This window comes from Channa argus, chromosome 6 (genome assembly GCF_033026475.1).
Source record: "Channa argus isolate prfri chromosome 6, Channa argus male v1.0, whole genome shotgun sequence".
NCBI lineage: Eukaryota > Metazoa > Chordata > Actinopteri > Anabantiformes > Channidae > Channa > Channa argus.
The window spans coordinates 20,635,584-20,661,706 of NC_090202.1; the positions used below are offsets into that span (position 1 = coordinate 20,635,584).

Below are 26,123 nucleotides of genomic sequence, written 5' to 3' on the forward strand. Positions count from 1 at the left end.
CCCATTAGCTTACCAGCCTCTTGCAATGACGGCACAGGCCAGGTTCTGTACGTTTCCTGTTCATCAAAGCCAGATTAACCTCCACTGTTTCCAGGCCATGCGTTCACCGGAATGGACTGCAGCACACTGCCCGTGTCCTGGGATGTAATCCAGAACTTAATGGAGCTGGTCAGTAAAATAAAACTGGGTTTTTTCTTGCTGATATCCACAATAGGAGTTTTTCCCAAGACTGGGTTCTTTAGGAGGGCAGCTTATTTTGAGGTGTGGGTATTACACTTGTCTGGAAACCAAATGTCATGGGTCAGACTTTTTCATTTTTCTTACGTTGCTTGGATGTTTGCTTGCATGAGTTGCTGTGCATTAAAATTTCGTTTGTGTCGTATGAGACATTATTCCATTTTTAATATGCCACTCACTGCCCACTGCATTAAGTACACCTGTACAATGTAATGCAGTGAAGTTATCATTTTGAATTGTTATAGTTTTTAAGCTGAGACTGTCAGAAAGGTGATACTTTCACTATGTTTTTTTAAGGTGAGGGTGTTGAGTCCTGTAGCGCATCATATTAAGAGTTGGTTCTAATGTTTTGGTCCCCTCGTTTATTTTAAATAGGTGACCAGTGGGTGTATGTTTGGATGAACAAAATGTGATAGAAAAGTTCTGTGGGTGTCAGACAGAGGCAGAGGGAATGGCTGGGTCATATGTTGTGTGGTCTCCTTGTGCCTAAGTTTACTGTTCCACAAGGGCCATGTAAAGTATTTCATGGTTTGACTCGTATGGTTATCTAGGGTAATGTAAACCATGCAAGCTTCACAAGAACTGCAGAAAACTTCAGTGAAAAGCAGCATTAAATAGAGCTTGATTTAAAATATAAAGTCTGTAGTTTTCTATACTTGGAATGGGATGATCAACAAATTCCCCCAAAATCAACAATGATTTGCATTTGTGTAGGTGTGTGCAAAGACATTAGGCTTGTTGAACTTTCAAATGCAGCAGCTGTTCAGACTTGGCAACTATCTGAACCCATACAATAGTTTCTGATGGTTGACCACAGAAAAAACTCATTTTAAAGGATGGAATCCTCCTTACAACCACACACATACAGTTGGAAAAATTGAGGTTAGACAACATCCAATTCCTCTGAAAAACACTGAGCTAGCAACTGAAAATGTTTTCTTTAGAAAAATTCACTTTCATTAATCCTTGCAGACCCCTATCCATCTATTAGATTCCTGGCATACATGGAAATAGAAAATCGAGAGCTTGATTCATTAAATATTACCAATTTCTTAGCCTGTAATTTATTTACCAATGAATATAACCGAGGTTATCTTTTTAATTTTTTTCCCCATGGTTAATTGTTGTAATTTTTGAGAATCTACATGTCAACAACTATTGGTGGGTAGTTGAAGTTTTAGAATAGCAAAAAGAAAACACTTTCTCCTCACCATGAAGCATGGTGGTGCCAGCGGGCCCTGGAAGGCTTGTGATGGTGTATAGCACAATAAGCGGGAAACCCTGGAGGAAAACCTGACATGGTCTACAAAAGAACTAAGTCAAATGAACATTTGTTTTCCTGCAACAAAATGACCCTAAGTCTGCAGCCAAAGCTACAACCAAAAGATCTAAACACAAAGAGGTTAATGTTCTGCAGTTGCAGAGTAGAAACCCAGATCTCAATCCAGTTGAGAATTTGAAAAGGGCTGGTTATTGAACATCCCCGTCCAACCTGACAGAGCGTCAACAGTTTTGCACAGAAGAATGGGTGATAGATCTTCTAAGCTGATTGAGACCCACACAGATGCAATACTGCTGCCAAAGGAGCATCCACTGCATGCTGCCCAGTGGAGGGTCAAGAATAATGGTTTAAAGGTCATTAATTGACAAGAGATGTGCTTTCACATTGAAATAAAAGAATATTTAGGCACCGTGGGTTACCAGCAGTCTTGTTTGGGGTATTGTATGGGACTTTTGCAATGTAGAAATTGATTTTTCTTTTTTACATTTTATGTTAATATTTCATAAGAGCGGGGTTCTATAATGGCGGCCAACACATTTTGCCCTGCAGAGACGTGTACCTGCTGTGCAACAGGCTCTCCTCTCCTGTGTCATGCAGCTGGCAGTACTACATCCAACCTTTCAGTGGCGCTAGAGCACCATAAAGTACCGTGTGGGATGGCGAGCGCTTCTCGAGATATGGGCTGGATTCCCCGCATCTTTGGCGTGTTTTAAGGTGAAGGCTGAGTGCGCAGTGCAAGAGAAGAGAGAAACCACTTCTGATGTGTTACAGTGTACACACTGTGAGAAGCGTACGCGTAATGTCTGTTTCCCATGTGTTGAATGTGCAATGAGTAACATATGCACACAGTGTATCATTATTTGGCGTCTCATTCACGTTGGGATTGTGTTTATGGTTAACCAAATTATCCATTTTTTTAAAGCACAAAAGCTCTCGTATTACTGAAAAATGCATCAACACCTGTGGCACATTGGCACGTCTTCATCAATTCCACTTCCTTTCCTCGCGATCTTAAGCTCCAATGAGCAAGCGTTAAAGTACATGTTCCTGCACCACCCTCAACCCATTCCTCACCAAACGTGCACCACGCTTTGTCTTCGTTCAATAGTGCCGCACATTGTCCCTCGCTGCGCTCACGTCTATGTGTGGTAGTACATGCGGGCAACGCGGTTCATCATCTCGTTTTACCGGGGGGGTTGAAAGAGTGAGAACCCTGCGTGATCTGCTCTCCGGCAACAGATAATAGGCGCAGTGGACGAACGGGTGCGTGGATCAGCAGCTCTGCAGGTCTATGTGTAAAGCCCTGGTGGGCGTTAATAGAGACGGAGGGGAAATGAAGATGCTTCAACGTCGACCTGTCTGCAGACAAGAGTAGGTCGCTCACAAATAGGTCACAATGGGCCTCACAGTAGACCTGTCTTTTATAAATTCATACACTGTTCCGATGCTTTGTGATATAATTGGTTGCTTTAATTGGGTAAATGCATGTGGAGCTGAGGATTTTAAAGGTTTTTGTTTTGTTGGACCCCCGCGCAGTGTGGTATTATGAAATGCGGTTGTGATGTCCTCAAACCTGTCAGACCACGCGTGAAACATGGCACTTTGCTCACAAGTGCTTTTTGTTACCATAATTGGATGGTAACAAATTAGTGCATCACTGCACAACACCATGCAAACAGCCTGTAGGGATTTATGTTCACCGTGACCTTTTCTTGCTCGGACTGTTGTATTGTTCTCGACAGCTAAACATGTTACACCTGCTGCACAAGTCTGGCTCTGCATGCAGTGTTCCTCATGTTGAAAACGCATGTGTGTGTTCCTCGTTCACGTTGTTGTCAGTTGATATGTATTTTAATAGAAATGCAGTGCTTTTGGTAACTTGCTCTTCTAACGCCTGAACCACTAACTCCGCCCTGCTACCCATGTTGACTGGCATGTAAGGTGACACCAGCCAATCACATCTCTTTCCGCTTCTACTTAGTAGAGACAAACAGGGAAAGGAGGCGGAAGCTCATTTGGGCTGTATAAAAGCAGTTAAGCGTGGGGCTTTTGTGTCAATGTGTCACCCAGCGCCAGTTCACTGTGTGACTTGGCTACCGCAAGAGCGCACACGGTGCTCACAGGGACAACAGTTCCACGTCGGTGGTGTGGCGTGAACTTGACCGGCAGGGACCGAAAGAGTGAACATCAGACCTGCAGGTGCCAGGCTGGACAGAAACCCATGCTTCACCCGCCGTCCGCTGCGCTGTCCGTCCGTTGCGGTGCTGAACCGCAGGGCACGACCCTTCAACCGGTGACGTAGAACTGAGACTCACCCAAGAGACTTAAACCCACTAAGCCTAAAAGATAAGGCAACACAAGCACACGTTTCATGGATTTAAAGCGAACCACAAACACAGAAGAAACTGCAGAAGTGATGGCTGGACTCCCCCCCACCCTCGCCGTCATTCCGGCGCACTGAGCGCAGCAGCAGCTGAGGAGAGTGACAGAGGCTTCCGATCAGTGAGGTACGCTCGGGGTCTCTTACACAAGGAAATTAGGGAACGAGATTTGATAGATTGCTCTACATGCAGCTGCGAAAATGGGCTGTATCAGCTCGAAAGCGCCAGTTGGTAAGAGTTGTTTTAATTTGCTCTCAGACAGCACGCTGGAGGAAGCCTGACTTGTTTTCGCATTTGTTTTGCTGCAGCCTTTCGCGGGTGCAGAGGCTGTGGGAGAATCTGGATGCTTGTAGTGCACAGCATGCTGTGCCAGAGATGTGACACATATGACAGCGCTGCTGAGTCATATGCACACGAGTAAAGAGTCTCTGTCAAATGTACATTGTAGATGAGTGGAATTGTGAACAATTCACGTCTTTTAGGGGCTGAATTGTTTGTTTGTTTTTATGTTTGCACGGGGGCTTTTTAACGAGACAGCGAGGAAGAGCTGAAGGGGCTGGTAACTGCAGCCTAAACATCGCGATGCTACGAGAGTTGCAAGAAGCTTTTGGTGAGCTCGTCAGTCAGAGGCAGAGAAGACGGAGGAGCTCTCGACACCACTGAGGGATGCGTCGTTAAACGGCTTTTTACACCTGTGAGAAGACTCACGCGGACACGATGGTTCTGACCGCGCTGACCCAGTTTAGTTGTAAGGTAGGACACCGGGTTTTTGTTTTGTTTTGTTTTGTTTTTTTTGTTCGCATCCTCGCGACCGCGCAAAATCGCAAAGCGCTTCAACTCGCTATTTCAGGGAATTTCTGTTTCATTTCTTCTTGGCGTTAAAGTGAAAGACGTAGATTAGTTCACAGATGCTCACATTTAAAGGAAGTCGACCACAGCCTCCAGGCACACAAATGCAGAAATGGATCATTTGGTTGTTGCCAAGAAACGAGCTCCCTGTTGCTGCCGCATCTATTTGGTCTCGGCGGTTGTTTACACCTTTTTGCTGTACGTGTCTCACGTCCACTCCGCTGAGGGCTAAGTCACTGAGACCACCGTCCTTTAGATGTGTTACCCCGACCTCTGACGCCCCTTGTTATTTATTTGACTGGGTCTCTTCTTTAGCCTCCATAAATCAAAGCTGCCCCACATCCATCTGTCCATCCAAACATCTGTTTCTGGTCGCTAATTATCATTTATGGCGATGTTAATAATGTGTGCACCCGTCTAAAGAATTCCTCCGTCAAATCCATGATTACAGATCCCCTCACTGACTCTAATTGGTTGTATAATCCGTTGCCTCAGTCACCTTATGATTATGGCGCCTTGTCCTCGTCTCCTTGTCACAGAGTGCTTAAGGACATGCCCTATAGTCCCATAAACCCCACATGAAGCCACAATGCAGTTTCGCTTCTGCACATTTTATCAAGTGTCATATACAGCAGATCAATAACAGCCACCTGTTTGACGCTCATATTTAGCCTGTAAACGCGTGACATCACACTGCTGCTGGTCTTGACCTAATTGTGTTGATTCGCTCATAAGTATCTCAGAGAGCCGGAAAGACATGAGAGAGAGAGACATGTATGGTCGAGGTCTCTCTATCTGCAGTTTCCACGACAACGGGAACTACACTGTGTGTGTGTGTGTGTGTGTGTGTGTGTGAGAGAGAGACCCAAGTAAAATAAATAAATGAAAATAAAATGAGGACTAACATTCTCATTTGCTTTGAGGGAAGGGAAACCACTTTTGGAGCTGCAGCTCCGTTTTAGCAAGATCACAGTCAGGAGATTAATTAAGATAAAAAGACATTGAGTAAATTAACGAATTAGACACACATGGAGGGTGACCGCAGGCCCTCGCAAGACAGCCGCCACAAGTTCCCATCGGTAAACAGGCTGAAATTCCCTTGTGATCGCACACATCGAGGTTGCGTGTAATTCGTGTTTTATGCAGAATTCGTTTTACTTTACTTTTGGATTCCGTAGCCACGTCGCTCAGCCTCACCTCTGCAAAACGGTGGGGCTGCGGTGACTGGCAGGACTTGTGCGTCGCCTGAGAGAAAAATATTGTGGCAGCATGGCAGTAAACCCGTTTATCACACACATCGGCTGAGAGGAGGCGGCTGTCGCGACCCGTGCGAAATCAAAGCGTTTTCTGGCAATTAGTTGCTGACGTGTTGTCATGAATTCCTCGTGGATTGAGGCTGACATGGGCGTGCAAGGCCCAAATGTGCCGGGCTCAAATGACTGTCACAATTTGGACATCAATCTAATGCTGTGCAGAACACGTGCGCGTCTCTCACTCCTCCAAACAATACTTTTATTGACCACGGTGGCCTAGATTCAATGATACAAAACACCCCGGGCATTTGATCGCATCACACCCAATTAAACAGCACATATTGAATTCTGCTGGTGGGCAACTTGAGCTCAGCGCGCTAAACGGCAGGTCTTTGACCAGGGGGAGGGTGTGATTGGTCTTGATATTGGACTCAGTATTTGAGAGAGGCGCTGACGAGGTGCAGCGAGTTGTTCTTTTCACAGACCCGTAACTAGAAACGCTTCCCTGCGGTGGAGGGCTGGAAAGAGGAGCCCGGTACTGACATTTAGAGGCCCCCACCTCCTAATCCCGTTTGGCAAATCTGATTTGAAGCGTGGCGAACATAAGCAGCTGTCCAGGTGCTGAAATGTTCTACTTGCACTTGAGGCTTCATCCATAGCAGCGGGTTTCTAAGCGCTTGGAGTCAACGATCGCAGCCACGTGAGGAAGAGAGCAGCTGTTAGAAAGGTGTAGTCAACTAAAAAGTCCTACATCGTGTATGTAAACCGGTAAAGAGTCACAGCGTGTCTCTGTGTTAATAACCTCTTCCCATTAGACTCGGACGGAAACACCGCATATGACTGACATGCTCCGTATTCTGTGCCACGTTTCCTCCGACCAAGCAGAGTCAACAACAAACAGGCTTGGGCTGCAGCCAGAGCCTCACCTGCATGAAACGGCATGGCTTTAAGTGCATGGAAGTTCCTACCCCCCCCCCCCCCCCCCCACACACACACACACACACACACACACACACACTCCTCCACCCCCAGTGTCTCACTACAAGTGGTGTCTACAGATCCCAGCATTTAGACGTGTGCCATACAGAACAAACAGGGTGCTCAAAGATCATTTTAAGCTTTATAGCTTCCCAAATTATTTATCTCTATATATATTTCAAATTCTTAAATCTACCTACATTGTATCCAACCTCGGCTTTACCGTTGCTTCCAATCCCCGATTTTTGTATGTGCAGTATTTATCTTCAGGACACTTGGAAACTGGCTGTTTTTTTGTTTGTTGTTTGTTGTTGTTTTGAACTATTAATTGTAATCGTTTGATTTTCTTCATGGGGGGACCTGCAGTGAGATACGCCCACGTTACATTGCCATTTGCTCGTCAGTGGCTGCTCCAGCGTTAAGAGCTGAGGCATGGGTCCGCATGGGTCCGCATGGGTCGGCATGGTGAATGCAGCTTTGGCCGTGAAGCAACACGCATAAGGATAAACTGAATCCATAAAACTCATAGTTTATAATTCTTGCTCCAAAACACACAAAGGCCTAAATATTGTGGAAAATAACGTTCAGTTTTCACATTTAAACACTGGCTTTATTGTCAGATTTTAATAAATTCTCATTAGTCGAGCGAGATGTGGGGCTCAGCTACTATGAGTTTTAAGGTTGTTAATTTGCTGTAATCTTCACGTGGCTCTCTTCCTCCCGACAGTGGCGGTTGACGGTTCGTTGCGCGTGGACTGGAGCGCGCCAAGCTCCCTGTCTGACCTTAGGCTTTTGGGGAACACGCGGACCTGCTTGGCGCGCAGAATGATTCTCACAGCACCTTTGGGCGCACTGGACTTCAGCGAGGTGCCCTTAACACACACTCTGTTTCTCTTTTTTTTAAATCTCACTTTTGTTTTTTGATATAGCTCCACTGTCTCCTCCTCAGTTTACGTAGTCACAGCAGACTGGGTGAGATCCCTGAGTGCTTTATTATACATTATGCCAATTCAAATGAAGCAAATTGCCCATTAAATGTAGGGGCAGGCGCGCTCCCACAAAATGGACTTTAATTACCTAGATGATGACCAAAAGCCTTTACATGCTTGCCTCACTTCGCGGAGTGGGAAAGCTGTGCTTGTTCCTGACAGTCAAAGGGTCAATGGGATTCTGGCGCAACTTCGGGGCAACTTTGCTGCAAACCTTTTTATGGTTTAGGTCTGAGTAAATACTTATGCATGGCGACAAACCTCTGTCTTCTCTGCATTCAATCTCTGCTCCCTGCTGAAACGTTCTTCTAGGTGACATCATGTGGAGGAGCTTTTCAGTCCAGATCATCCCTAAGTCCCCCTGGTTGTAGGTTCAGTCCACCTGCACCTCTAGAACTAAGACGATGAGGAGGAGTAGAAAGGAGTTTAATACCATTCATATCAACGTGCTGCCCAAACTGAAACTACATGGAGCACCACTTCTAATAGTTTATATAGCTAAAGAACCCCTTTACTGTTTATTAAGGTAAAATATATATTTTTTTGTTGATATTTGTTAATTAACCAAAACTGCACATTGAAACGAGCAAATATTATTACTGTGCTAAGTAACGGTGTTTCAGTTTCACCTGGTGTACTGTAACCTAACTGGGCACCTAGCAGATATGCCTCATCAAAAATGGCAGTCTCTCTGTAATTCATCACATGAAGCAGAAAATTATTTTCCCCACCCTTCCCGCATCAATAATTACCTTATTAATCAAGCCATCCATGCCCTTAATGTGTGTTTCAACCCTGAGGTTTTTTTCTCACTGGTAGTTTTCATTATTGTTAACCAGTTGGTTTCTAATTATTTGCAAGCCATTTAGCATAATTAGCAATTAATTTTTAATTTGGGATTTTAAATGGAATCTCAATGACAGAGTGTGAGGCTTCTCACTGTTAGACAAAGTACAGAACCATTATTCTTAAGCAGTGTGATGAGTTGCTTCTAGTAGTTGTGCTAAACCTGTAGCTCCCTAAACGTTATCTTTTTAATTAATAGCCTGCTGACACATACCACCAGCTTTTGTGTGGTGAAGACAGGTGGACTAACACGGTAGCCTGCTCCCAAGACTGACATGAACTTCCTAAAGCCATGAATCAGGGAGGACCATCTCCTTTACTAAAAATGCACAGCCACAACTAAATCTTTCTAAGAACAAAGGTTGTTTTACAATTTCATTGTGGTATATCAGCTGCAAAAAGCTTCATCTGGAAGCTGCTCTTGGCAACCAAGCACAAACTCAAAACTATCCGGAAGGTTTCACCCTGGTCATTTGAACACCAAACATGATCAGAGAGAGTGACACGTTCAGACATCAACATTGGATAATTGTTTTGCAAAATCTCAACAGGGTCACTCCAAGCTCCACCATACTTACCCAATCTGGTCTCTTGGGATTTCTGGCTTTTCGCCAAATTAAGGCTAACATGCATCGAATAAGGATCAAGCTCTGGGCTCTGCACAGAACCATTATAGCGTATGAAACTTTTTGCATGGAGATTTTTGACACTTGGCAGGAACCTTTTATGAAACCTCTCATTTTATCATCAGAAAGAGGTTCAGCTGCCGTACAAGCCATTTAATGCTACAGTATCTTGGCCCAGAATTATTGGGATGCTTGTCATTGGCTCAGATATGATGACAATGAGGATGATAAATCCACCTTGCCTCTTCTATCCGTCAGCATGCACCATCTGCGCGTGAATCTGATGCGACGCAGCCAGCCAGCCAGCCAGCCAGGCGACGATTAGCAGGGCCTAAGTGATCCATTATGAAATGCAGCCTCTCACTCTTCATGGTCGGGCCTTGTTATTGAATAAACTGAGAGAGACCGGTGGGCTGGACTGCTGATCTTATCACATTTTTTTTACAGAGGGATGACTCTTTATTGCTTTACAGTTCAGGGACCCCCACAAGACATGAATTAGCTACAATATAATTTTGTGTCATTTAGCTTTTGGAAAAACAGTAGCAATAAATATGGAGCCATTTGGAATGACCATTTATTTAAAGATCTGTCCGAAAATATGGTGAGGTCATTACAATTACAATAAATCTGTTTTATTTCTAATTGTACACTCACAGTCTGTGGTTTTAAGACCCAGTGATTGCCTACTGTTGAATAAATCATTCAACGAGTGACATTGTTAGATGGAAAAAGTATGTGAACCCTGCAGCTAATGATATTGTCACAACAATAGAAGCATAGAGTTGCCAATCAATAAGCCAGATTAGAGTTAGACATACTTTGATTTTAAAAATCCTGAAAGTCTTATGATTAACAATTGTTGATTTGCATACACACAAATTAAATTAGATTTTAAAGTGTCCTCACTAAGACAAACTGCATTGTAGCCACAGATTTGGAGAACCCTCATTTCTAAACAGAAAGCTCAGTGAGGGGGGAAAATAAAGTTCACCTTCTGTGGTTGTCCAGCAAGAGGCCAGACCTACTCTGATAGAAATGCTGTGGAAAAACTTGATTTTGCTGGCAAAGAAGGTTCCTCCTAATCTCATCTGATTTGAATGAAAGCCACTTTTTTTTTTTTTTTTTTTTTTTAAGCTAAACAAAACTTGCAGGAAACCCATTCTAACCACTGCACTAGGTATTATTACCCTATTTTAATAATACTGCTAAAGAGATATTTGGAAATGGCCTTATCTGATCCCTACTTTAGCCACGGCTTTGCTAAGCAGCATGTACAGTACATAGAAGCAGGAAGGCATGTGCAAGTTTTATTTATTTGGTTGTTGGTTAGTGCTATGAGTGTGTGACAACGTCCGTGAAGAGCACAGGCGTGCAAAGAGGAATTGTTCCATGGCGATCGGTTACCATAGAAATGTTCCCACGGTGGAAAAGAGAGCGAGGGGGGAAAAATGGAGCGCTGTACGTACAGTGTGTCAGAAACATGACAATCGAGGGAGGGCTCTTCTAAAACTATTCATGTTTTGCCTTCTTATATAATTTGTTTCATGACTTTGCAGAAAAGACTTAACAGAAAACGGATCCAAAACAAACAACAGTGAAAAAATGCATCTGTGCCATTGTGTGTCACAGTTGACATTTAAACAGCCAAGACAATGGAACAAATTAGATTTCAGTCCCCAAAATAGTGACAAATTCCAATGTGTGATACAACAAACAAGATTAATCAAATGTAACTAAGCCTAAAAAGTAATGCTGGGTTTGGATTATAGTTTATTAAAAACCCTTTTACCTTTTACCAAATCATGATTGTAATTAGGGCCACAGATCTGAAACACACACCAAGGGGGCCTGGTGTATCAGTGGTAGAGCATTGGCTTGTAAGGCAGAAGGCCGCAGGTTCAAATCCCACCCCACCAGGTCCGGTTTCATCCAGCCACCAAGGGCCACATTGGTTCCGGTCCCGAGCCCGGATAAAATGGAAGGGTTGTGGCAGGAAGGGCATGCGGCATAAAAACACATGGCAAATCAATCTGCGAAACATGTTCCGCTGTTGCGACCCCTGAAGGGACAAGCCGAAGGCAGTTTTTATCTGAAACACACAACAAACGCACCCTAAAAGTGTGTGTGTGTGTATAAGCTTCAGAGTGAGGCAAACAGAGGCAGTAGTCAGTTTTTATCAAACACACTGTCAGCCTTTGCACTGCCTGCCCTTAGCCGGCATGTTGTGTTCAATCGGTTTTTATTTATTTATTTGAATTAACACAGTTTCATGGCTGTGGTTGTTCACCGAGCCGACGCAGACAGTGACAAGTGATTTAAAAGCCAGAGGTGAACATGAGCAGCCCCACTGTGGTTATCAGGCTATGACAATTTGTCACCTCTTGACATTATATACGTGTGTGTGTGTGTGTGTGTGTGTGTGTGTGTGTATATGTGATATTTTAGAGGCCACACACTTGACTACAGACATGAGTATTTCCTGATGTACGGTCACAAGTGTCCTAGTGAAGGCTATTAAACTATAAATGTACAGAGTGTGTTATGAAAAAGAAGCGGCACGTTGTGTAGTCGAAGCGCTGCTCCTGTCTTTCTCTGTTCACTCTGCTGTTCAGTAGGGCAGTGGGGAAGTGGGGGGAGGTGAGGGGAGTGGGGGCCTGAATGGAGGAGCAGAGCCAGCAGGCTGTGAGCCTGAGCTGAATGGCACAGTGATGCTCACACATAAAGTTGGAGCCAGTTTTTAAAGCTCACACTGACATTGAATTAAATTTAACTGTTTTTCTGCCTCCGCTCCACAGAAATAGCGAAATGTCTTTCCAGATTGTGTTCTTGTCAGGGTAGAAACGTCTCTCAAGCAGCATCCATAGCATGATGGGCTACTCCCTCAGGTAGTGATGAGGGAGAGACAGGAGTTTATTTTATTTTATTTTATTTTGGAGTTTGATATTTTTAAGCCATAAAAGTCCTCCCACGCTGTACTGGAGACACTTCTCTGAGCAGCATTGATAACAAATAAAGAATATTCAGCCGTGGGTGGACAACATTAACTGACTGACATCTGACTTTTAATTAAAGAGCAACACTATATATCATTTTAACTGCCCTCAAGGGTATATGTCACGTCTGCTCCAGATTATCCTCTCTCTGATCTCTGAGCAGCGCTGCGGCACAAGAGGATTATCGCGCCCCGCTGCAGCCGCTGATACCATCACAAACCCAGGATCCCTCTTCACTCCAGCAGAGCTCTTCCCACAGATTATTTTGCTGTTGTTTCTTTGTTATGCGCCAGGCATTTTGTTGACTTTAAGTGGAATTGACAGGACAAGGTCAGGGTAATGCTTCTGTGATGAGCTACCTCCATCACTGCGGACAGGGTTTTCTTATTCGCTGCGATCAAATGGGACGTGCATTGAGCAGACTCTTAAAAGTGACTCTTAAAAAGACAAAAACGGAAGATTTGGCTTCAGAATGGCTCTGTGTCTAATGGTCTAGTTTGTCCTGTACCACACTGTGTCGCTCTAAATGAAAGCAGCTGCAACTTGAGTATCTAGTAGTTGTGATCGGTCACCACAGGACTGGGCCCAGTCTGTACCTGTTGAGATATACGTGTCTGCCTTTAACCATCATCAAATTGCTCGGTCAGTCAAGTGTGTTGACCCATATTGAGTAACAATGCAGCAGCATCAGCTCCGCATGTGGGCTTTGCTGTTGACGTACCTATTTCCCACGTGAGTGCAGGCAGGGCTGTAAAGAGAGTTGGCAGACAAAGGAACGTGTCAACACATGATACTCCCTCTGTGGTTTGACTTTACAGTGCAGACGGATTTGATTGAGGACAGACTGAGATGACGGGTCCATCTTTTATCTGTTCGTTTTTTTCTGATTGTTTGGACGCAGAGTTTTATCACTTTCCTTTTCAAGAAGTTTTCTTAAACAACTTTGCTGTTACTTTACATTTTGCGTTAATGGTTTAATCAGGACCATGGAGTTTTTTCACAGAAGGGTCTGTGAAAAAACTTACATTTCCCAGGGCTTTGAAGTAAACTGAAGAAGTTAAAGTACTTTGACCACAGCAGCGCCTTTCCCTACAAACACAGCAGCAGGGTTTTTCTGTGAGTCATAGCAGGATGGATTCAGACGCTGGCTTACGTTCGTGCTGTGCTGCGCTGCTGTACCAGTTTTCCCCTGAGTCACACACCTTCTTCTTGTCATTTCAGGTGAATGTTGATGACACCATTGAAATGTTACCAAAATCAAGAAGAGCTCTCACCATTCAAGAGATCGCTGCATTAGCACGTTCCTCTCTGCACGGTGAGTTTTATATTAATGCATAACCCTGAACGGAGTTAAAACGTGTCGTCAGCACAAGTTATAATGCAGCATACTCCCTAATAATGTCTTGCAGGTATCTCCCAGGTAGTAAAGGACCATGTGACAAAGCCTACAGCCATGGCACAGGGCAGAGTAGCCCACCTCATAGAGTGGAAAGGGTGGTGCAAGCCTATAGACACTCCGGCAGCCCTGGAATCAGACTTCAACTCGTATTCTGATCTCACTGAGGGAGAACAGGAGGCTCGCTTTGCAGCAGGTAAGACTGCCGTTGTTGTTTTTTACTTAAATATCACATGACAACGTAGTTTTGTCACTTCATGAATTACAATCACGACACAGTGATTGAAGCTGCCATTCTTAAGCTAACTTAAACATGCACTTTGACCACACTATCTGGGTGAGCAACAATGCAACTATTCATTGAGTAAACCTTGGCCTCATCTGAAGGTGGAATAGTAGAAATGCTGTGAGCACACAGTGTGTGAACACACTGCTTAGTTAGTGTTGCCCTCACGTGAAGTTTGCGGGCTCACGGGAGACTGTATGGGTAAAGCTTGATACCATTGTATTTTCTTGTATTGGTCAAGCTCCAAAGCAAAATAATTCTATAATTCCCAAAATGCAAAATCATCCTGTTTTTACCATCAGGGTTATTATCTCAGACTTGACAAAGCTCCTCCAGATCACTGATCTCTGTGCACATAGATCTGATTCTGTAGTTTTCACGCAACTATTTTCTTCCACAAGCAAAGATGCTGTGTTACTCACTCTCATGTTTTACAGACTCACCTTTCACTGTTTTTGCTTTCACTCCTGCCCCTCTATTCATTTCCTTGTCTGTCCTATTCACACTGCCCCCTTCTTTTAATTTCCCTCTCTGCCCTTTTGTCTCTTTATCTCCTCTTTTTCTCTCTTTCCCACCCTGTCCGTTGTGTCTGCTCTCCCTCCGTTCTCCTGCTCACTCCCTGCAATGCAGACTCTCAAGGTTAATTTGCACAGTAAGGTTTTGCTCCTGGCTAGTGCCACCGTGACAGAGCGATTTTTCTCTCTCCCTCATCTGTTCTCCTTTCTTGTCCTTTCCTATATCTTTCTTATTTACATGGCTTCTGCACTTGTGAGTTTTATCTACCATCACAGAGTCAGATCCATTCAGTATTCTTTGGATATGTGGAACTGCAATGATGATTCAAACCAGCTGATTAATTAAAAGGGTCGTGTTTAAGATTGTCTCTTAGACAACAACATTTTATACAGTTATTAAATGGCTTTAACTCTTTTTATATATGGTCATGTTATGCTACCCAGCAAGGTGTAACATAACAAGTAGTATCTATTTGTTCTGTTGCATCCTGAAGCGGTGGGACTGGTTGGAGAATTATCACTCTACACTATAGTTCTCCTTCTTTCATCTGCTTACATCATCACCATGCGTCCACCCCATCGGGGAGCTGCCATTTGTGCTGACTCCAGGTTTCGTTTACTGTCTCTTTGCAGCCTTGTGATGGTGTTACTGCAGGTGATTGGACACAGTGCATAAATGTCAGTGAGTGTATTAGTACATAAAGTGTGTGTGTGTGTGTGTGTGTGTGTGTGTGTGTAGGAGGCATCTTGAGAATTGAAAAATACAGTTGGAGTTGTCCTATTGATAGAGTTCTGTCAACACATGCACACACACCTTCTTTGTAGTTAATCCTGCAGTGTCTCTCTGCAGCACAGAGAGACTCTGACACTGGCTCCAAGCCTTGACCGGCTTATGTCACTGTGTGCGTGCGTATGTCTGTTTGTATGAATGAAAGATCCACTTTGTGTGTTTGCGTGTTTGTGTGTGTGTGTGTGTGTGTGTGTGTGTACGCGTATGTATTAGAGTGACTGTGTTCCAGGTTTTAGTGCACTGTAGTGTGACAGTGAAGCAGAGGTGTGTGTGGCCTCACCTGTCCTCCTCACCAAGGTTACTTTAACCCAGCAGTAGACTAGACTGTTGAAAACTCGAAATTGGGAATGTTTAAAGTTAAAAGAAGACAGTCTGGGATAAACTCACAGAGAATTATTACTCTACTCTGCAGTTTCTCTCAAAAAACAGCAAACATGTCACTTACATCAGTCGACTCTGTGCCACATTTATTCGTTACACTAACCTGTTTTATGTCAATGTTGTGTTTTTACTTCTAGTTTCCACTTGCAGGTTTAAAAAGAGTAATATGGGTTAAAAACAAGAGGGTGTTCATGGGTATGAGTTACGATAAGCAGGCAGACTGGTGTAAAACTGCACATGGCTGAATTTTAAGTTTCTAGGCTAATTCACGCTGACATCAGTGAACCACAAAATAACTTCAGATAAAAGTTAACTCCTAAGTACATTTTTAAAAGGCTTTCAAATAAGAACTTTAGAGCAGATACACATACAATTGCATTTAACAGAATGTGCCAGTGTTTGTAAAGAGATTTGAGGATCCAGCTACAGTGGAAAATTAATGAGAGCATCGACGTCTCAAAGTGGGACAGCGCGTGAACACTAAGCGTTGACCAGAGAGAGAGAGGAATCAAAATGAGAAATGGGGGACAAGGCTGGGAGGTTGCAATGAAAGAAAGGAGAAGTAAGCATAAAGACATTCAGGTTGGTCGATAGAGCGTTTTATTTGCAGAAACAATTGGAAGAAAGACATAAAGAAAGAGGAAGAGGATGAACTGGGAGATAAAGAGAAAAGGAGAGGTAGGAGTGTCCGACTGGTCAGATGGGGAATGGAGTTGATTGGTCATTTGGAGCTTGAGTCAAGTCAGCCACACACACACAAATGTAATCTCTTTGTGGATGGGTGGCATGGGGGGGCCTATAGGATTATACAGCAACACGGATGCATTTCAAGATACAAAAGGCAGGTAAAAGCAGTAGGGAGCAGATAGAAACACATCCTGTTCTTCTGATTGATGAGATGCTCTTATGAGTGTAATTCAATTCTACCTGCATATTTTCCCCACATTAAATGTATTCCATCCTTTATTGGCAGCATTTTGATGTGAAATAAATGTTGGACTTGGTGCATTGACATTGTTGGAGAAAAATGTCCAAATGAAAAGACAAGAAATTAAAAGAATGCAGTTAGGATCACTTTAGTCATTGTCCAAATCAATCGTGTTGTCCACAGTTACCATACACGTACCAACACTGAATCTTAATGCACAGAAACACACATCATCCTCTGGATGACACATTTCTTCGTCACAAAAGTGGTGACCTTTTCTATTCTTAACAAGCGTCACATGCTATATGCTCGCATTCTGCATTTCCTTTTATTTTGATCCATGAACTACACACGTGACATTTAAGGTGGAATTACAGAGACTCAGACTTTGAGTGTGGACAATATTCGGTTTTTGGAATAAAGAAGTGTGTCACCCAATGTCTCGGTGTGTCTTGCTAATGTGTTTTTGAAGACCATGGCATCAATAAATGAAGCTGCTGACTGACATTAGCCAAACCTGAGTAGAGAAGATTGCGTCTTGGCTTTAGTATCTTTATCATGACAGCAGACAATATGATGAATGTAGAAAATGAGTTTATCCTTTAAGGTATTATGAGCAAATAGAAACAGTAACACCAAGCAAGTTTAAATACAGCACCTGATAAGGCAATGCTCGCCAATAAATTCAACAAGATTTCAAAAGTATTGCAGATTGATCATACAATCACATGGTGTTTTTAATTGAATTTCTAGTTGCATTTAAAAATGTTATGAAAACTTGAGCTGATGTCATTATTTAATGTCAGTGCTTGATCCTAAACTATAGCCCTCCTGACATTTCCAGCAACATGCAGATTGCGTCTGTGCTCTCACAGGATCCCTTTTGTGCTTCTTCCAATTTACTGTCCCCTCTGCACTTGCAGGAATGCAACCTGCATAACAACACTGCCAAACGCTCAGTGACGGCCATCTTAAGTGCTCCAGCTAAACGACGGCTGAAGAACATTGGCTGCGTTGGAGACGCTGTCTTAGTCCAGTCTTCCTCCAGGCTGTGTGCACTTTGTTCCTCATCCAGACCTGTCACTTAAAATAGGCTACGTGATGGAAACGCAATGGGTCATTGCCTTCTTGTTACCATGCCAACCGCGTATTTGCTTGTATACATGGGCAGCTCGTGTGTGTGTATGTGTGTGTTTACAGGTGTAGCGGAGCAGTTTGCGATCGCGGAGGCTAAACTGAGGGCCTGGTCCTCTGTGGACGGTGATGAGTCCAACGACGACTCGTATGACGAAGACTTTCTGCCTGCCAACGAGCCCACCACACAGAGCACAGGTACGCTCCTAGTGCACCTCTACACCACAATGGCCATGTTAGAGCCGAAATTGCATTTGTTTCCTTCACAATGTTTCCGTCCTTTCACGCTCCCTCCTACTTCTCAATCTCTCCCTTTCTCTCTCCTTCTCCGTATCTTTCATTGTCCCCGTGCCCTAGTTTTCCTGTCTCAAAGTATTTTTTCTTTCCTTGACGCAATTTGATATCCCTGTTGCAAGTTTAATATGATTTCCTTTGCTGGAGAGACTGTGTCTATGTGAGGATGGTGTGTGAGCAGGTTATAAATACAGTGCGTCTTTGACCATGGCTGTTTGTACATGTGTTGCTGCACAGCAGACTTCTTTCATCTTGATTGCACTGAAGCACCAGTAACTTGTACTGCAGTTAGTAATGATTAGCATCTTCATATATTCACTCAAGGCTTTAAACCTTCTGGCAAAGGCTGTAAAGTGAATGGAGGTTCACATATACCAGGCATGTGTCTGAAGTTCATCAACTCTACATAAAACCTGAGTCATTAATCCTGCAAAACCTACATCTTCAGTTACTGCCACAGAAATTGTGGGTGCATCAGTACGACTCCAGTTTAAGACATGCAGTGTCTTGTCTTATCATTGTTTTTCTTTCCTTCAGGACTTCATGCTCACACTGTGTTTCATTCCCTCTAGATGTGCCATCATATCCTCCCTACTTGAAGGACCTGATCCACAGCCAGCTTTGTCAACACCTGGGCCTGAGAGGACCTTGTTTTGAGGGCGGAGGAGGTGGAGAGGGAAGTGGCAGCGGCGAGCCCTCCCCCACGGCGGGCTCCCCAGACACCATGTGCTCCAGCGTCTGCAGCCTGGATGAGCAGCACCCTCTGCTGCGTGACCTGGGCGGCCACCGTGGCACCCACTCCTACAGCAATGCTGCAGAGCTCGCCGCAAAGATCCTGTCGGCGCTACAGGGAGGGGAGGAGCTGCTGGCTCGACTTCAAAGGGTGGGGCAGAGCGGGCCCTGCGGTGGGAACTGCAGCTTCCACAGCCTGAGTGGGGGAGGCCGGGGCATCAGGCCCTGTGGGGGTCAGGACTCTCCTTGCCACTCCGTGTCTTACTCTGAGACATACCTGTCACCTGGCGAGGACGACGACACCCCCTGCAAGGACTATGAGAACACCGTGTGCCAGGTGGAGGCAGAGGGAAATGGGGTGGAGTACCCACCTGACTATGACCCACGCAGGAGGGTTTCTGATGTGGCTTCTTCTGGGGTGGTGTCTCTGGATGAGGAGGATGAAGAGGAGGAGGATGAGGATGCAGGAGAGCCAAATAACCAATGACTCCTCTCTTCTCATCTCAGTGATTAACTCCTCTGTTTGAACCTTTGAGCATGTTGTTGTTTTTTTGTGTGGGGGGGGATTTCTTCTGCTTGAAATGTAAATCATGTCTGTGGGGGGATTCTGTCATCCAGGTCATGGTTATTCCCAAAAGTGCTTGTTTGGTGGCAACTGGACTTAAAATCGTTGAAGACATTTCACCTCTTTGTTAAAAGGATTCTAACTCAAGAGAGGGAGTCATCAGGATTCTGTGGAGTTGTTAAGGTGTTGTCGAGGCTCATGAGCCACATTGTGACAGCCTCCTTTAATCTCTCTGAACTGAAGAAGCCTTTCAGATGAGAGTAGAATTTCTTCCACCAAGTCCAGCTGCCACTGAACAAGCACCTTAGGGATAAGTGAAATCATCCGTCTTCGCCTTACTCGCAGCATTTCAGCTCCTCCTCCTCCACCTTGTGGCTGCTTTTCCCCCATTCGATGTATCAACTCTGTTTTCTTTGAAGGCGTCCAAACAATCTTTTTTAATTTTATGTTTTGTTTATCAGTGTGAGAACAGGAGTGTTGGACGTGTGCTGCAGCAGTCCAGCGACTTACTCGTGGGTATGACGCCCAGTTTTTGGCTCTGTCCACCCACTGTACTTGTGAAAGTGACTTAGAAAACAGACGCCGCCGTCAGGCGACAGAGTGACTGAACCAGAAACTCTGACTTATCTTTGCATGTGTTTTGCAAGTGCTGAAATTGATGGGCTGACCCAGTCTTGAGCACGGTTTGTAGTCTCAGCTGTTCTGTATAACCCTCGCCCATTTACACAGCATCTCCCATGGGAGAGCAGGTCATCAATGCATCCTGGGACCTGCCCTCACCACCCCCTGTTCACCCCCACTCCCTCGTTTGCAAGAGACAAAATAGCATCCTTTTGGGCATGGCTTGCTGAGTATGCCAAACTATTTAACCCTGTCACTACCAATTATGAGCAAATGCTGGAATGTCGTCGAAGTGACAGGACCTAGTATGTATTTTAAAATAACAAAGTAAAAAAAAAAAAAAAAAGATTTGTCACAGATGGTATGACAGAAATGATATGCTTTTATTGTACTAGTTTTCTAACACTCAAACATGTTGTTGTTCACATTATTCCAAACATCATTATGATCTGCCATAATGATCAACTTTAGATACTGGATATTTTTGGGGGTCTGTGGATTCCTGCATGGAAGACACAAAACCTTTGGGTGTCTTAAATAAATAAAAAAATGCAGCAATGACAACATAAAACAGAATGTTCCTGAAGTGACCCTTTGGCGATAGTTGTTTGCAGGAAGTGGTGCACGTTCAGAAGAAAGATTTTTTTGTTTTTGTTTTTTTTTCCTGTGAAGAGATGAATTGCATTGGAAATTTTCTATATTTTTGTATGCGTCGTCTTGCTTTGATCTCTTTGCCTATGCGACGTGCCAGTGTATGTGTTTTTGTTTTTTTTTTGCACGAAGCTAATGTGGCTGTAGTTTTTTCCTTTTCTTCGTTATCACTGTGTGATATAGTCTACTGGGAAAAAAAATAATACAAATGTGAACAAAAATGTTTGTTCTTATTTTTTATTTCAAAAGAGGATACTGTGAAACGGTTTGTTATTGGCATTTGTCATGATCCTCACTAAGCTGCCCCCCCCCACCCCCTTGTTTTTCGAAGACTTTGAAATTCTCTTCTTTCTTTTCCCCTCATACTGACTCCTGAAAAGCTTTGCCTTTTTACTCTATACTTTCTATTGTTTTCTATGACGTTTTCAAAAGGGCGTGTTTATGTCACACATGCAGAAACTTCCATCTCCATAGTGATGTGAGGAGCCCTGTTGAGGTTCTCCCAGAGGGACTGTCATTCATGCAACTCAGGAAATCCCATTGGACCAGAGCATCAATGCATCCCGCCTGCACACAGAACACCAGTTGCCGCTCATCCTCTGTGTGTGCATGTGCTTGTTTTTGTGTGTGTGTGTGTGTGTGTGAGAGAGAGAGAGCTAGCCTGTAGTGCGTAGTTATTTTCTACAAATAATTAAAGCACAGATTCAGTCCCCACAACTTTCTTTTATGTTGTTTGACTGTTGAGAAAAGCTTCAGTGTGCTAATGTGTAAATGTGTGCGATCGTGTGCTTGACAGTATTGTAAGATGTCAGCAAGCTCCTCGAGCTTGCACAGTATTTCCATTCCAAACCCCCTCCAATGCAGCGATTCCCTTTAAAACAGTGTCTGGTGTAGCTTGCTGGAGGACGGACTTTCATTGGTGCTGGAAAAACAACCGTACAGTGCATAAAATGATACTGAATTTTAGGACTGAAAAGTCATGACACTGCTTATTTGGCTGATAACCTAACTTAAAACTCCGAGCATGAAAGCGTTGGAAAAGACAGCGACAACTCAGGGGGGACCACTGAAGCTGTGCCTTTCATTAGTCACCTTTGATCTTTCCAAGTCGTAGTACCATCATCATCCTCCACTCTATAGCTCAGGCCATACTATTGTTTGTAAGCAAGAGCAGAGTGTGTGAGTGTGTGTGTGTGTGTGTGTGTGTGTGTGTGTGTTTGTATCCTCCCCTTCATGTAGCTGGAGGTTACAGTGGGACGATTTGCGTCACTGTCCTTTCGGTTGACATTAAAAGCTGGGCGATGCGGCCGAGGCGAGGTTGTGCTTTTATCCAGGAATGGTGACGTGAGCGCAGCATTGTTCGCTGCCCACCCACCTCCTTTGTTTATTAGCCTGCTCTGTCCAGCGGTGTGTCCCATCCCCTGCCCACCTCCCCATGGGCAGCGTGTGTGAGAGAAGACGGGCACCTTGGTGTGTTTTTCATACATGCAGCTGTCTGGTTCTCTGCCTCACTTCCACGTGAGTTTATAATAAACTACCATTATGTTCATTCATCCAGTCGTTGTCTTTCCCTTGACCACCACCACCTAAATCCTTGTAGAAGTGGCACTTTGGTGGATTTCCTTATCTGTCTCTTTGTCCTCAGAATAGGAACTGCTCACACATACAGACAGCCTGATGAATGTGTCCCCTCTCCATCCTTCAGTCTCTGTCCTGTCATTTCCTGTCCCCTCACCCATCTTTTCCCCCACCACTCTTTGTCCCAGCTCTTTTCTCTTTGCTCTAATTCTCTCCTCCTCCACGCTGTCTTGCCCCACAGGGGGCTCATTATGTAACTAAGAGGACACCTGAGTGCTACCTTTGCTAACAATTAAGCCCCTGATTATAAAACCACCTGACGAGCAGGAGATGTGAATCTTTCTCCCGCTCTTTTCTTTTCCCCCCCTTCACTTCATCTGAGGACTCGCTTCTCAGCTTTTTCTAAGTGACATCTTTTTCAGGTCTTTTTCTGTCCCAGAAAACTCCTCGCTGTTTGAGGAAAGACATGGGTGATGAAGGGAGGAAGTGTTGCTCATTGCCTCTCTGTTATGGAAGTAATTAATTTTTCACAGCCCAATAACAGAAGAATATCCCAGTGTCCTTGAGTCAGACAGATTTCTTCAGAGTGAAACATTTTCCTTTGTGTGCGCGTACTGTATGTGTGTGTGTCTCTGGGAAGTGGGTTGTAGTTTGTTGCTTCAGGCAAGTGCTGACATTGGATGCTTATCAGAGGGAAGTGCTCCGCGTTCTGTGTGTGTTTGTGTGTGAGTGTGTGTGACGATGGCAGGAGAACCCGGCACTATTCAAACACATCAAAACATCTGTCAGTGTCAGGGCGACAGAGGACGCATGAATATTCAGTTGATGGTGCCTCCCCTGTCACCCTGTAGCCTATAGAACAAAGCTGAAGGGCCTGGGGACCACCCCACCAGCACCCAGCTGGTAATATTGGAACTCAACTTGCAAACACACCTGAAACTGTAGGTAGTGAATATAGAGTGTAATCTTTACAGCAGGAGACGCTCTGTTTAAACCACATTAGCCCTTATTGTCTTAATTAAAAGAGCCCACAGTTCAGAATCTGGGTGCACACAGTGACACTGGGCGTGCACGCACACACGCACGCACAGATTCACCAAGAATATTAAAGACTTGGAGTACAGATGGCACGTGAGAGTTCAGAGAGCAAAGCCATACAACTCACCCAACAGGGGCAAAGACTTTATAAAGCAACAGAGGATGAGAAAATAGGTGACCCAAAATGAATGTACTCCCCCAGCCACGTCCTAAGTGGGTTGCACATCACCATCAGCATCAGTCAAACGCTCACTCGACCTCCCTCCCCAATCAATCCTGTTTTCCTTTTTTCTTACCGTTTCCCTTTTTTAATACTTCTCCCTCCTCTTTTGGCTGAATGTAACTATTTGATTATTGCCACCTTGGATTTTAAAACAGATCTTTGTTTGCTGCATCTGATATGATTTTGAGTTAATAAACTATTATTATTGTTCTTTGCAAAAACTGCAGAGCTGGTGTGATGTGGTTATTTTTTTACGACCGGATAAGACAGATGTGAGAAGGAGTGAACAAATCTGTTAATCTGACAGGATGTGGTGTTTTATGGCTATGATTAGATAATAAACTAATAGTTTTGCTTCTTTCAGCACCAAGTCTGCTGCAATTAGTCCCCTGACACGACGACTTCATCATTATTAAGTTATTACCGGGGCGGAGGAGAGCAGTTTGAGAGACACCAAGTCGAGCTGGTCTTTGTGATCACAAGGCAGTAAGTGTTTCATTTTTCCATGACATCATGGGCCCCTGGAGATTGCGAGGGTTGGGAGAGAGGAGGGCTAGAGAAATATGAGAGCAAGATGTGATGTGTATGAGCCGCAGGGGTCTAAGGTGTGGTCTGCTGAAGTCTGAATAAGATGCTACAGAAACCTAACTGACAGCCTCAAAAAAAGGAGGCAGCTGTAATGTTGAGCTATTGTTGGGAGGTTGAGGAGAAGTCACACTTCAGAATAAATGCTGATCTTTGCTAGAAGACCTGATAGAAACCACAGTGTTAAGGCTTTAAACAAACATTCAATGTAGCCACATTTGTGAAGTCGGTGTTAACGTACTGGTTTTGTCCACACCCAATTAAATTAAATTATTATAACTTTATTATTATTATTTTTGCTCTTTTTTAAAATTTTATTTGTATTTTATTTTATTTCTATTTTTTTTTCTATCTTTATTTTACTTACTGTATGAAATTTAGTGTGGACGGCAAAGTAAGAATTTCATTGTGCAGGGAAACATGCTTTCTGTCTGTGCATATGACAATAAACACTTTGAATCTTGAATCTTTGAATCTTTTAGGACACGGCTCCTGACGGCAAGGCTTACTAAGATGTGGTTGTGAAATAAAGGTTTTCTTCCCTCAAATGTTTGCCTTTATATGCGCCCTCCTTTTCCTCACCTGTTTCTCCAGACAGAACACATTCAAACAATCAGCCAGACCCCGCTGATGATGGGTCATGTACCAGAGAGCATAAAGACTGGATCAATGGAGGCGCTGGTACATAAGTCACTTATGAAACCCAGGTCAATGAACAATCATTAGAAGAGCATAGTCTTCCTGTTCAAAGTGCAACGTTTCTGATAAATGTTATTATTCAGACTTGGGATTTACAGGGATCTCAGTCACTCCTATTTAACCTCTCACTCCAGCTCTTTTATTTCTCCTCCTGCTTGCATGTTGTCTTTTAATCTTGTTTTGGCACTAAAGGGTGAAAGAGACAGAGTCAACCACTGCATTTTAAATGATGTAGTGTAATCACACCCATTATGCCACGTAGTGTTAAACTACAGCGGCGAATAATTGCAAATCTTTTTTTTCCTCTTCTATTTTCTTGTACGTACAGTGCAGACATGTGTCCTATACAGACAAAGGACCTTATTTTCTATGTGGGACAAATCTCATCTTGCCATGTCTATGGAAACTGAATAGAACCACATCTAATCTTCCCAGTTCAAGAGGTCATGAAAAGATCAGATCTCTACCAATCGTCTTCTAAATCACATTTTGAGGCCTAATTGGTTGTAACTTAACATAAACAGCACCGTCAGGGTCAAGGCTTAAATAAATCCTGACCTCTGCATTTATTTAAACCTTAAAATATTCTGATTGGTTGAATTTACAGCAAACAGGTGCATTTTAAGAGTTTCTGCCAAGCTTCAACCCAGTGATAACACAATTGTCTGGGGGGGGAGTGGGGGGGGGGGGGGGGGGGTCACAGCATGGTCACATAATACTAAATTGAACTTGTTGTGTTATGTTTTTCGTAGGCTGCTGCATGCGTCATCTGTTTTTTCCTCATTATTATGTCCTAAAACCGTCTCATGTGAATTTATCTACGTGCACCTGATGAAGATGCACCATCTGCTAGAGGTCAGAGGAGGTAGTGCGTTCTGGACTCTAGAGACCACAGTGTGCCGCCCAGAGACTGGAAATATTCCCAGCGGAGACCCACGACCTCTCTTTGGCATCTGTACTGCATAGATGAACTCCTATATTGCTGACTGTGGAGAAGTGATGGAGACAGCAGAGTCTCTAAAATTTCATCCTGCACTTTTCCTGGATCATACCACACAGCAAACACTTTTTACAACTATGTTTTTAAAAGCCTTTTAAAAATATGCCAAAGACATTAAAGCACGAAATCTTACACTATGACAGATACAAATAGGGACTGTCACTTGATATATGCAGCTTGTATTAACTGGATAGTTTTAGCTTTGTAGCTTATACATGAAGTGTCCCTGCTGTGACTGAGGCTGCATTATCTGGTGTCTGTGCCACTGAA

The 26,123-nt window shown here is 43.9% G+C and overlaps 1 protein-coding gene across 8 annotated transcripts; it reads left to right on the forward strand.

The window, feature by feature from the left end:
- Positions 1-2,610: 2,610 nt before the first annotated feature.
- Positions 2,611-23,795, forward strand: fam131ab (family with sequence similarity 131 member Ab). 8 transcript variants are annotated; one of them, XM_067507668.1, is made up of 6 exons: positions 2,611-2,890; positions 7,708-7,847; positions 13,659-13,752; positions 13,847-14,029; positions 17,934-18,065; positions 18,734-23,795. In XM_067507668.1, coding segments are annotated over exons 1-6 (1,197 nt in total). In that variant the 5' UTR covers positions 2,611-2,889; the 3' UTR covers positions 19,381-23,795. The 8 variants fall into 8 exon arrangements, with proteins under 8 accessions (XP_067363769.1, XP_067363775.1, XP_067363770.1 ...); XM_067507666.1 differs by lacking the exon at positions 2,611-2,890 and adding an exon at positions 3,307-4,131; XM_067507671.1 differs by lacking the exon at positions 2,611-2,890 and adding an exon at positions 3,307-4,026.
- Positions 23,796-26,123: the final 2,328 nt, after the last annotated feature.

Bases quoted from the DNA above. Each gene is read 5' to 3' on its own strand.
- fam131ab (XM_067507666.1), top strand. From the start codon at position 4,101: ATGGGCTGTATCAGCTCGAAAGCGCCAGTTG. The intron at 4,132-7,707 runs GTAAGAGTTGTT...TCCTCCCGACAG, and splicing joins CAGCTCGAAAGCGCCAGTTG to TGGCGGTTGACGGTTCGTTG. The intron at 14,030-17,933 runs GTAAGACTGCCG...GTGTGTTTACAG, and splicing joins GGAGGCTCGCTTTGCAGCAG to GTGTAGCGGAGCAGTTTGCG.